At 45.2% G+C, this 13,251-nt stretch overlaps 1 protein-coding gene across 2 annotated transcripts in view; it reads left to right on the forward strand.

Moving 5' to 3' along the window:
* The window catches only part of Fgd1 (FYVE, RhoGEF and PH domain containing 1), a 67,876-nt gene extending 54,650 nt beyond the window's left edge, over positions 1-13,226 (forward strand). For both annotated transcript variants that reach the window (XM_046452597.2, XM_058582034.1), the window contains 10 exons: positions 2,912-2,970; positions 3,113-3,259; positions 3,644-3,736; positions 3,901-3,980; positions 8,403-8,433; positions 8,927-9,028; positions 9,365-9,490; positions 9,667-9,828; positions 11,389-11,532; positions 12,287-13,226. In XM_046452597.2, the coding sequence (XP_046308553.1) occupies positions 2,912-2,970; positions 3,113-3,259; positions 3,644-3,736; positions 3,901-3,980; positions 8,403-8,433; positions 8,927-9,028; positions 9,365-9,490; positions 9,667-9,828; positions 11,389-11,532; positions 12,287-12,592 (1,250 nt within the window). In that variant the 3' untranslated portion in view covers positions 12,593-13,226. The remainder of the gene's footprint in view (positions 1-2,911; positions 2,971-3,112; positions 3,260-3,643; positions 3,737-3,900; positions 3,981-8,402; positions 8,434-8,926; positions 9,029-9,364; positions 9,491-9,666; positions 9,829-11,388; positions 11,533-12,286) is intronic.
* Positions 13,227-13,251: the final 25 nt, after the last annotated feature.

The following is a 13,251-nucleotide window of genomic DNA, read 5'->3' on the forward strand; positions in this document are numbered from 1 at the left end:
TCTGTACCTCAAGTGATACTTCTTCAGACAGAGGTCCCTATAGCAAAGCTTCCAGTCTTGAGCCCAGTGGCCTAAAATAGGCCTGAGCTTGTGTGCTTCAAGCTTGCCAGAATATTCCTCTTTCCTCCCTTGGGCTCCCCTATGTTCACCACTCAGCCTGCCACTTACCCTGGAATGGAGGACATGCAGGAGAAAAGACAACAGGGAGATCAGCCCCTGCTCTGATGCCAACTATCACCTCCCAGCTAGCCAACCTAAAGTGGCCACCTGCTTTCTGAGTCTTGGTTTTGTCATTGGACAAATAGAACACAGTCACATCTATCTGCCAGGGTTGTGAGGATCAAAGGAGCCAGTTTATGAAAAGCATCTATTGGGGAATCCTGAAAAGGTAGTGGAACCTTGGCCCTGTCCTAAGTAGCTCACAGTCTACTGAGGGACACAAATGTAGATGTATGATGAACACACAGTGTGACGAGTGGGACAGAAGGAGGCAAAGGGGAATTTGGAAACACAGTCTCCTCAATCAGCCTGGGAATTCAGGGCAGGCTTAATGGAGGTAGTGGTCAGAATCTGGAAGACTGACTAGCAGTTGGCCGAGTGAAGCAAGATAAACATGTTTAGGGAGGGGCAGAGGAGGAAACTGAAGTGGTCAGCAGAAGCCAGATCACCAAGGGCTTTGAATGCCAGGTTAAAGGGCTGAGTCGTTGCTCTGCAGGTACAGGGAACCATTGACAGATTTGAGCAGAAGAGTGACAGTGAGCTGTGTGTGACAAAGCTTCTTCTAGCAATCAGGGTAGAAAAGAGGTTGGAGATAGCCCAACACCTGAAAGGCATGCGGAGGCCTGAGCCAGGACAGGGACCTGATGCTTGAGCACGAAAACAGGACTTGGTTTACCAACCATATGGAGCCTCTTCAGAAGTACCTGTGGCCCTCCAATACAAACATAGGGAAATACAGTATGTAGAATAGGGACCAGTAAAGCTATGTCCAGGCAATTAGTAGGGGCAGGATTTGTTTAGTGCTTGGGGACTCATTTCAGGTTTTTTGTTGGTTTGGGGGTTTTGTTTTGTTTTGGGTACTAGGGATTGAACCCAGGGCTGCCTTACTGAACTACATTCCCAGCCCTTTTTATTTATTTATAAATTTAGAGACAACGTCTTACCAATTTGCTTAGGGCCTCACTAAGTTGCCAAAGCTGGCCTTGGACTTGCAATCCTCCTGCCTCAGCCTCCTGAGTTGCTGTGATTATAGGCATGCGCCACCATCCCCAGAACACTTCAGTTTTTTTCTGATGATACCTGGTCACTGTAGGAAATATGGAAATTACAGAAAAGATTAAAGTAGGAGAGAATCTCATGTGATCCAAACCCATGTAGAATAAGCATGATGAGCACTTTGATATTATTCTTCCTAGTGTTTTTTAGGTATGTAAATTTGCAAAAATGAGATCATCCTGTATATACAAGATTGTATCCTTAAAATACCCTGAGCATTTCCCAGACTGTTAAAAACCCTACATAAACTGGGCTGGGTGGCACACACCTGTAATCCCAGTGACTTGGGAAACTGAAGCAGGAGGATCACAAGTTTGAGGCCAGCCTCAGCAACTTAGCAAGGCCCTAAGCAACTTAGAACTGTCTCAAAATAAAAAATAAAAAGGACTTGGCATGTGGCCCAGTGGTTAAGTACCCCTGGGTTCAATCTCTGGTACAAAAAGAAAAAAGAATCCTACATAAGTATCACTTATAAAAATCATTTGATATTCCATTACATGAGTGTACCATGATTTAACCAAACTGCTACAGTTGGATGTTTTTGTTTTCAACTTGGCACATTAAAAACATCACTTCAATGAAAGTGTATTTATACATAGAACTTGTGCCTATAATCAGAATTATTGAGACAGATAAAAGGATCATCTCCCCCACTCTCTTTTAGGGTGCTGGAGATTAAACCCAGGGCATCAAATATGCTAGGCAAGCACTCTACCACTGGGTTATATCTCTAGCCTCTCTTTGTTTATTTATATGACTTTTCTGATTATAAAAGTAATACATGTTCTTTGTCAAAACTATGGAAGAGCCAGGCACAGTGGTGCACCCTGTAATCCTAATGACTTGGGAAGCAAAAGCAGAATGGTCAATTCAAGGCCAGCCTAAGCAATTTAGTAAAACCCTATCTCAAAATTAAAAAGTCTAAAAGGGCTAGGGATGTAGCTCAATGGTAAAATGCCTCTGGATTCAATCTCCAGTCCCCACCCTGTACTAAAAAGCAAACACACACACACACACACACACACATACACACACTCACATACACACTCACACCTATGGAAGAGAAGATGGGTGTGGTGCTACATCCTTGCAATCCCAGCAACTCAGAAGGCTGAGTCAGAAATATCACAAGTTCAAGGCCAACCTGGGCAATTTACACCCTGTCTTGAAATGAAAAATAAAAAGGTCTGGGTTCAGTGGTGAAGTACCCTGGCATTTGATCTCCAGTACAAATATATATAGTTTTCATATATTATTTGTTTATTTTATATATATATTACAGAAAATCTAAAGAATGTAATAAAAACCACCCACAGTCCCACCATCCAGAGACAACTTGCTAAACATGAATTTTTATATGTAACTATTATTGTCATTACTATTAATGATAATAATAGTTTTGCCAAGCTTGCATTTAATGGCTGTCTGCCATCCCATATACTATGATTCTGCTATTGTGGCCTTGAGACAGTTTCAGATTCCGTATGATGTTGCTTTGGACATCTTTGAGGCTAGAACTTTCCAAGATGGGTTGGGGGGTGTGGTCAGGCCAGGAGGAAGTATTCAGGGAGGGAAAAAGCCCCCAAGAGCTTCATTTCTGCTAACCCTCCATCTGACCTCACTTCTCTACCTATAGAGTCTCTGGAGCTGATAGCCACAGCGGCAGAGCACTCTAATGCTGCCATCCGAAAAATGGTGAGTGGCCCTTATAGATCCTCCCTTCCTTTGCCACCCACTTGTGGTGTCCCTCTCCAGGGTTTGGGGAGCTTGTGATGTAAGGACATGCAAGGGAGGTTGGCACCCCAAGCCTTCCCTTTTGCTCACTGTCTCCTTCCAGGAGCGAATGCACAAGCTGCTGAAGGTATATGAGTTGCTAGGGGGTGAGGAAGACATTGTCAGCCCCACCAAAGAGCTCATAAAAGAAGGCCACATCCTTAAGCTGTCAGCGAAGAATGGGACCACTCAAGACCGATACCTCATACTAGTAAGTGCCAGGTGTAGTTGTGGGTAGGCATGCCAGATCCCCATTCATGTTGACATGGTACTCAAGAATATGCCTCCAGCCAGACTTTCTTTCCTATGGTATCTTGTATTATCACTATCTATGTTATGAATTATTTTTTCTTCTTTACAGATGATGTAACTAAGACTTAGAGATAAATGACTTGAACAAGGTCACCCACTAGAAAGTGACTCACATGCCTAGGCTCTTTCTTTGCAACCCCTGATCCCAATCTGGGCTTTCTTTCCTCCATCTATTGCCTTGAGTCCTCAACAATAAAGCTTTGGAAGTCCCATAAGGGTGGGGAGCCAGGCCATATCCCCACTAGGTCTCCTGCACATACATCCCAAACCTTTTCCTTCCTAGTTCAACGACCGCCTCCTTTACTGCGTGCCCAGGCTGCGGCTCCTTGGCCAGAAGTTTAGCGTGCGGGCACGCATTGATGTAGATGGCATGGAGGTGAGCACCAGGAGGTGGGAAATGGGAATCCAGACTGGGGTGTTGGTGTTGGGAAGAACAAAGATGTGCTAGCTTTGAACATAAGCCTGTGTGTATAAGTGCAGAGGACTAGGGCTCTAGGGAGCTCAGTAGGCCTTATCACTACCCTTTCTCCTTCCATTCAGCTAAAGGAGAGCTCCAACCTCAATCTGCCTCGGACCTTCCTGGTGTCAGGAAAGCAGCGCTCCCTGGAGCTCCAGGCCAGGTACCTGCCTTTGCCTATGCCTTCCTTACAGCCTCCTCTCTCCTTAAGATATGCTTAGGTATTCCAGGCCTGGAGATTATTATAGAGAAAGGATGACCACCTTTCCCCAAAGATGCAGGCTTGCTCTTCTGCAATGGGGGCCACCCCTGAGAGCTAGATGATATTTGGACTAAGGATAAGTACTTACTGGTGTGGGGAAAGTCAGCACTCCTGCCAGTGGGGGGCTTTTGGAGAAAGAATAAGCTCTCCCTGATTCAAACAAGAATTTCTTCTGGTGGGTTCTGTCAGAGGACAGGGAAGAGTAGAATACTAACTCTAACATACAATAATAGCACCACAGATAGTTTATTGTAGATTCACAGACTTAAGGAAAATAACTAAATGCAATGTGTGCTCCACGATAGAAGCCTGGTTTGGGAAAAACAGCTTAAAATGAGATTTGCTAGATAAGGATTGAATTGAACCTTAGATGTAATGAGCACATTGTCATACTCCTATAATCCAAGTGACCCAGGAGGCTGAGGAAGGAGGATCACAAGTCCAAAGCCAGTCTCAGCAACTTATCAGGGTCCTAAGCAACTTAGTGAGACCTTGTCTCAAAATAATAAATAAATAGATAAATAAATAAATAAACAAATAAATAGGGCTGGTGATGTGGCTTGGTGTTTAAGCACTGGTTAAATCCCCAGTACCAAAAAAAGAGAAAAAGAAAACAGTCTGGGAATGTAACTTAGTGGTTAAGTGTCCCTGGGTTCAATCCCCAGTACTGCAAATAATAACAGTAATAAAATAAAATAAAATTGTAAAAGTAATAGCATGAGTAAAGTGTTGAGCCTTTTAACAGAGGGGCTTTGATATCTATCCTCTATGTGGATGTTTATATTAATAGATTATATTTCATAAAGTCTTACTCTTGTGCCAGGTACTATTTTTAACTTAATTGAACTGTCTAGTTGAAGTCCTTCCTTTCAATAACACTTATTTCAAGTAGCTACTTCGGCTATGATTGCCACCAACCCATTTTACAGATGGGGAAACCGAGGCATAAGACAGTGTTGCCCCAGATCCCACAGCTGTAAAGGAACAGAGCTGGAATTGGAGCTCAGGCCACTTGGGTCTAATGTCCACTCCCTCAACCACTGTCTAGGCTGCCTTCTGAGAAAAGGGATATGAAGGTCATGGCCAGGACTGGAGAATAGATTCACCTCAGCAGATGACCTGCCTCTGACAGGCTGTGTGGAGGGACTGCATTGAGACAGAACAGAGATGAGTGTGAACTGAGAGTAAAGCGAGCTGAGACTTGGTCCTTGAAACGGAAGGAGTCTGAGAGAGCCTCCCTGAGGCCTGCAGCAGGGACAGCAGGAGCAAAACAGACACATCTGAAAGAATGACAAGCCATGTGACAGGGACACGTTGACTACAGAGAGGGAGGGGGCTGCAGAGATCACTGGACCAAGCAGTGTAGGGTTTCCTCCTAGTGGCAACAGGAAGGTATGGAAAGTTGGCTTTGCAGCTGCTTTTACTGCCCTTATTATTTTTTAAATGAAAATTCTCAACTATCAAGAAAAGTAGAACTATAACAAACACCCATATGCTCACAATTTGGACAACTGGTTCTCAACCTTGGCAACTCTTGGAATCAACTGAGGAGCTTATAGTAAATATTGATAGCTGGGAGCCACATCCAGAGATTCTGATTTAATTATTCTAGGATGTGGCCTTAAAAAATGGGAAGTTTTAAAAGCTCCCCAGCTTATTTCAATTTGTGCACCAGGGCTTAGAATCACCAAGTCAAATGCAACAAGTGGTAGAGCACTTGCCTAGCATCCATGAGGTCCTGAGTTCCATTCCCAGTACCACGAAGAGAGAAAGAGAGAGAGAGAGACAACTATGGACATTTTGCCATCTATATCTTTTTTGGTTTAATATAATTGGTTTGGGGTTTTTGCTTTCTTGTTGTTTGTTTTGTGTTTTGTTTGTTTTGCTTTGTTTTGTTTTGTTTGGTACTGGAGATTGAACCCAGGGATGCTTAACCACTGAGCCACATCCCCAGATTTTTTTTTTTATTATTTTATTAGGGACAAGGTGTCCTGAGTTGCTAAGTGCCTTGCTAAATTGCTGAGACTGGCTTTGAACTCACAAGATTCCTGCCTTAGCCTCCCAAGCCACTGGGATTACAGGCATGCGTCACTGCACCCAGCTGTGTTTTTGTTTTTCAAGGCAGGGTCTCAGTATGTTTCTCAGACCGGCCTCAAACTGCTAGGTTCAAATAATCCTCCTGTCTCAGCCTCTTAAGTAGTTGGGACTATAAGCATGCACTGACATGAGTCATTTTAAACTAAATTACAAAAATCATGAAATTTTATCCCTATATAATTCAGCATGAGTGGCCAAAAATACTATTTTGGTTCTTAAAAAACAAAAGAAAGCCAGGTGCAGTGGTACATACCTGTAATTCCAGCAGCTTTGGAGGCTGAGACAGGAGGATTGGGATTTCAAAGCCAGCCTCAGCAATGGTGAGGTGCTAGGCAACTCAGTGAGATCCCGTCTCTAAATAAAATACAAAATATGGCTGGGGATGTGGCTCAGTGGTCAAGTGCCCCTGAGTTCAATCCCCATTACCGCCCCCCCCCCCAAAAAAAAAGCAATGCTTTTTCACTGCAAAGAAATTATAAATTAGAAAATATACATAAATAGCCATCAGAATAAAGTAAAAATTCTCCCTAGAACCCTACCACACAGACATAACCCATGGCCTTTTCTTTCCACATTATAAAAGTGTTAACATTGTACTATATTTACTTTATCATGTATCTATCATTCTATTCATCTACCAAGCCAATTGATTTGTTTTTAAAACGTGTTTAAAAATAAATTACAAACATCATTACACATCCCCCCTCAAGAGTTTGACACATGCAGGCATGATAGTGTACAACCTGTAATCCTAGCAACTCCAGAGGCTAAAGCAGGAGGATTGCAAGTTCAAGGCCAGCCTCTGCAATTTAGTAAGGCCATAAGCAACTTGGTGAGACCCTGTCTCAAATTTTGAAATAAAATACGATCAGGGGTAGAGTGTACCTGAGTTCAATCCCCAGTGCCAAAAAATAATAGGATATTGGATATTAGATAATTTTATATGTTCTTTTCACTCAACATATTATAAATATTCTATACCATTAATAGCTCTCTTCTCCCTCTCCCTCCCCCCCATTATTTTTCTTTCTCTCTTTCTCTCTGTGCTGGGGATCAATCCCAGGGCCTTACCATGCCAGACAAGGGCTGAGCCACATCCCCATTAATTTTGGGGAGGGTACCAGAGATTGAACCCAGGGTGCTTAAGCTCTGAGCCACATTCCTAGCCCTCTTTTATTTTTTATTTTGAGACAGGGTCTCACTAAATTGCTTAAGACCTCACTAAGTGGCTGAGGCTGGCCTTGAACTTCCTTATGGCTCAACCTCCTGAGCCGCTGGGATTACAGGTGTGCGCCACCGTGCCCAGCTAATGTCTTCTTGTAGTAATGACATGGATGATCTGTTTTGTTTTAACCTGATCTCTATTGTCAGATGCTTAAACTGCTTCCAGTTTTTACTATAATAAAAATGCCTTGCAGTGGACATTCTTGGAGCTAAATATTGACTTACATCCTTACTTTTTCATGAAGTGTTTCTAGGGATATAATTGAACTTTCATATTGGAAGAATGTTTTTGATGTCTAGAGTGTGTGGATGAGGAAAGAAATTAAAATAGGCCAGATAGAAGGCAGCAAGAGTTTAGGGTCCTATTCCTAGTGAGCAGTTGATGAAGCTATACCAGGGCAGAGACCTGAGAGAATGGAGGGCAGACAGGAGAGTCCAGGAAGAAGGCAAAGGGAGGAAAACCTCACATTGATTGACATTTTATCTTTCACCTCAGTTATGCTAAGAACAACACAAAGAGTGATAATCATCTTTATGTTACAAATGAAAACAAAATAAACTGCCTCCTTTCTCAAACTTGACATTCCAGCCACAGGGAATTATTGATGTGGTTTTGTGTATGTTCTATACTCACACCCACTTCACCCTTACTCCTTTACATTAGCCCTTGCACCTCCCTGAGGAAAGTTTCCTTAAAAACCCCCATCCAAACTTCAGGCTGGGGCAGGTCCCCAGTCACATAGTAATAAGTGAAGAAGATAGTCAAACCCAGGTCTAATTCTAAAACACTGGCTCTTTGCCACACCAGTTGCTTTTGTTGTGTTGTTGTCATTGTTGTTGCCTTTCCCCCCACAGTGCTGGGGATCAAACCCAGAGTCTCATGTATGCCTGCTAGGCAAGCATTCTTCCACTGAGCTATATCCCCAACTCTCCAGTTGCTTTTTTTTTTGTTCCAATTGCTTTTTGTTGACCTGCCTAACCCAACATCTTTTTTCCCCCAAGGACAGAGGAGGAGAAGAAAGACTGGGTCCAGGTAACATCCAAGAAGACTTTGTGGTGGGGGCTGGAAAAGTATTAACAGGTGTCATAGGGGTTGGTGGCCTCTTCCCCAAAACACATCTGAACACTATGGCCTTGGACACTTGCCTTCCAACGAATTTTAGCATCCCCATATTACAGATAAGCAAACTGAGGTCCAGAGGTTAAACAGAATCTTACAAATTCTTCTGTTAGAAAACTGTCTTCTTTGAGGGTGTGATCCTGGTGAGTCAAGCCCTATAAAACCTTATGCCCAGACAGGGGCCAGAAAAGCTGGCCCCTGGTTTTTCAACTATTGCTCCCCTTCCTCATTTTACAATTATAACACTGAGACTTGCATTGGGAGGAATTTGCTCAAGGTCATATGCCTGGCAGGGACAGAACTCAAGTTTTCTGACTCCAGGATAGCATAGGAAGGTGAGGTGAGGATGGAAATGGGTGGCTTGTAGGGCAATCTGATCTCTCATTTCTTGATCCTCCCTCACCAGGCCATCAACTCCACCCTCCTGAAGCATGAGCAGACGCTGGAGACCTTCAAACTGTTGAACTCAACAAATAGGGAAGATGAAGACACACCCCCCAACTCTCCAGTAAGAGTCCCTAACCTCTCCTCCTATACTGGGACCCTATCCAGGCCTCCAAATTCCCACCTTCCCTTACAATGATCCACTCCCCTTCTGGAGTCAATGTGCAGTCTTCTGTTGGTAGGGCCACAGAAAAATCAGTGGGGAAACTAGGGCCCCCAAAGGAAAAGACACACAGTGAGATAAGAGCAGAGCCAGACTCAAAGGCAGGGCTTCTGACTGTCTGCTGCCCCCCCACCCCAACCCCGCTGTGATGATCTAAGCCTTGGGGCAGGAACAAGGGCTGGTTGGACTGGGCAGAGGAAGAACTGTCTCTGACCTGGGACCTGGCCCTCCCCGTAGAACGTGGATCTTGGGAAGCGGGCACCTACGCCCATCCGGGAAAAGGAAGTCACCATGTGCATGCGCTGTCAGGAGCCCTTCAATTCCATCACCAAACGCAGGCACCACTGCAAGGCCTGCGGGCATGTGAGTGTCGGGAGGCAGGGGCGGAGCTCAGGAGGGTTCGGGCTGACAGCCCAAAGACTCACTTGTAAGTGGGCACCCTCCAAGTGGGGGGAGGCTGCAAGTCTGCTGTGGGAGTTGATACATTGAAGGGGAAGGCCCACTGGAATCAGGCTGCTCTTGCCCACTTGCCACCCCAGGTGGTTTGTGGGAAGTGCTCCGAGTTCCGGGCCCGCCTTATCTATGACAACAACCGCTCCAACCGAGTGTGCACTGACTGCTACGTGGCCTTGCATGGGGTGCCTGGGAGCAGTCCAGCCTGCAGCCAGCATACACCTCAGCGCCGGAGATCCATCCTAGAGGTAAGAGCCAGGCCCCTAACCAAATATCCCACAAGTGGGCATCAGCCACCTAGCTAGTATGATTGAGGAAGCCTGGGACTCTGTGAAATACTAGGGTGTGATGTGCATCTGTTGATCAAGTGATCCAGGCTTGGAGTGAATAAAATGAGTGCAAGAGTGAATGAAACAGTAATTATTTCAAAATGCTTTACACATTTAATCCTCACAGTAACTAACCTACCTCATGCTATTAATATCCCTAGTTTTCAAACAAGGAAACTGAGCCCCCGAGAGATTATTTGCCCATTACATAGCCAGTGAGTGACAAAGCTAGAGTTTTGTGTTGCTTTTTGTTTGTTTGATTGGTACCAGGGATTAAACTCAGGGGCACTAGCCTACAGAGCCACATCTCCAGCCCTATTTTGTATTTTATTTAGAGACAGGGTCTAACTGAGTTGCTTAGCACCTCGCCATTGCTGAGGCTGACTTTGAACTTGCGATTCTCCTGTCTCAGCCTCCTGAGCTGCTGGGATTACAGGCATGCACCACTGCGCCTGGCTTATATTGCTTTTTTTGAGACAGGGTCTGGCTATGTTCCCCAGGTTGGCCTTGAACTTGGAAAAGCTGCCTCAGTCTTGCTCAAGTACCTGTCACTATAGGCAAGCACCACCAAGCATGCCTAAGATTTTTTTTTTTTTTTTTTGATTAACAAACTGCCTTTTCTCATTACAAAGTAGGCTAAATAAGATAGCATAAACAAAAAGCAACAAAATACTATATTCCTTTTACCTAGACACAACTGCTAACATCAATCCTTCCTATCTTTCTAGGCACATGCACATGTATACATTTTGGGTTTTTTTTAATATTTATTTTTTAGTTGGACACAATATCTTTATTTATTTATTTTTATGTGGTGCTGAGGATCGAACCCAGGGCCTCACATGTGCTAGGCGAGCGCTCTACTGCTTAGCCACAACCCTAGCCCAAGGGTTTGTTTTTACAAACTATTATTTAATACCTAGAGTGCTTACTCTGTGCTAGGAACTATCCTAAATATTTACATGTATTAATTCATTTGATGTTTACAACAGCCCTCTGTGCTCTCCTTCCAAGTCCATGTATTTTCATCTAGAGCTGGAATTCTGAGCCAGACTACATTTACCACCCACCCCTTAACCATAATGCTAGATTGCCTCTTGAGTGTACAAATGAATGTGACGAAAGATGAAAAAAGGTGAGGTATGAGTGTGTGAATGACTTGAAGAATAAATAGACTGACAGAAGTAAGGGTGCCTGACAGACATTTATTAGTTGCCCCTGCTGAGAACTATACCCCCTCTTCCCTGGCTCTAGAAGCAGCAGCCCTGGCCTGAGCCAGACAGATAAGCCTAGCTTTGAATTCTGACTCTACCTGACTTTCTGGGTGGTACCAGGCAAATCAATTCTGCCACCTGAGCTTCACTGTTTTCCTCTAAGACATGGGAATAGGAATCCATACACTAAGGGGCTCTTTAAGCCAAGAGGAGTCAGGCTAGGCCTTCTATCAACATTGACACCACCCCTTGTCTCTGACTACAGAAACAGGCCTCCGTGGCTGCAGAGAACAGTGTCATCTGCAGCTTCCTGCACTACATGGAGAAGGGTGGGAAAGGATGGCACAAGGCATGGTTCGTGGTCCCTGAGAATGAACCCTTGGTGCTGTACATCTACGGAGCCCCTCAGGTGTGCATCCTATTCCTTTGGGTCTTTTCAGCCACCTGGCAAAATCAGGCTACCCACCTTCTCTCCAGTCCTTTGACCTTTCCTTGGCCTTGGGGGGATAGGGTGACTACCTAAGGGAAAGTTAGAATTCCCACCCTTGTGTGACAAAGAGTGACTAGAGACAAGGAGTGGTTGTGGGCCAAGGCATGTAGGGAAAACAGGTGAGTTTGGGGTGGAAGCTGGCTTTCTGGAAGAATCAGGAGTGAAGACAGGGCACTACTAGGTTCAATTTGGAGTGGGGAAAAGCATGTAAATAGGGGCAATGACCTAGACAAAGTCCTGAAAACACTGTGCCAAAGAGACAAGCCCAGCTATTTTTGGGTGTGGGAGGAAACGGGTATTTGAAGCAGCCTGCATTCTAGCCCCAGTTCAAACATTTCCCTATTGGTTACAATAAGGCCAAGTAATCTTTTTTTTTTTTTTCTTTTTGGTACTAGGGATTGATCTCAGGGATGCTTTACCACTGAGATCCCTAGTCCTTATGTAATATTTGAGATAGGATCTCACTAAGTTGCTGAGATCGGCCTCAGACTTTTGATCTTCCTGACTCCGCCTCCTGAGTTACTGGGTTATAGGCACGCACTGTGGCCCCTAACCAAGGAAATCTTCTTGAGCAGGGAAAGAAAAAGGGGAGCAGACGCAAAACCCGTTATAAGTTGGGGCAAAGGGGAATGTCCAGCCTCCAGGTGATCCCAGCCCTATCCCTCCTCCACAGGATGTGAAAGCCCAGCGCAGCCTGCCCCTCATTGGCTTCGAGGTGGGGCCTCCTGAGGCAGGGGAGAGGCCCGACAGAAGACATGTCTTCAAGATCACCCAGAGCCACCTAAGCTGGTACTTCAGCCCTGAAACAGAGGAGCTCCAGCGACGCTGGATGGCTGTGCTTGGCCGGGCAGGCCGTGGGGACACGTTCTGCCCAGGGCCCACACTGTCCGAGGACAGGGAGATGGAAGAGCCACCAGTGGCAGCTTCAGGAGCCACTGCTGAACCCCCTGAAGTCCCCCAGACCCGAGACAAGACCTAGAGGGTTTGGGGGGAACTGGGAGCCCCCATCCCACACACTAGCTGCCCATGTCCAGTTGGGGGGTTCCAGCCCCCTCCTTCCCAGTTCAGTCAATACTTGAACTCCCATCACGGGCACTTTCAATCCCGAATGCTGGGTCTTGGGTTTTTTAATCATCTTTTCACAAAACGTGGGCTTTTAAAAAGTATTCCTACAGTGATATTCATTTTTTTAAATCCCCATCTCCAGGGAGGGTAGGAGCTTTTGCTATACCCACCTGAATTAGGCTGTCCCCTCCCAAAACAATACCCCACAGATCCTGCCTCCACCCAATTTCCCTCAAAAGCATCAGAGGCAGGAGTTCTGGATTCAAAGTGCCAGCTCTGCCACTGACCCTGGGACCCCAAACCACTCCTGCCTCCTCAGCCAGTGTCTTCACGTGTACAACTCCACGTGGGGTGGTGACTAGACCCCTCCTGCCTCTCCCATGGCTTATAGCTTCTACCCAGCTCCAAGGCTACCCAGTATTTTATCGTCCAGACCCATGGCAGGGCCAATGGGCAGGACAAGGGAACAGGGGGGAGGACAATGGATACTCTTTGTTTTGTTTTGTTTTTTTTAAAGAAAAATACAGTTTATTTCAGGCTTACAGTAACTTTCAGAGCACTGCTGTGTTCCAT

Source organism: Marmota monax, unplaced genomic scaffold, assembly GCF_021218885.2.
Source record: "Marmota monax isolate L192 unplaced genomic scaffold, Marmota_monax_Labrador192_F-V1.1 WCK01_AAM20220418_F8-fsc00223, whole genome shotgun sequence".
Classification (NCBI taxonomy): Eukaryota; Metazoa; Chordata; class Mammalia; order Rodentia; family Sciuridae; genus Marmota; species Marmota monax.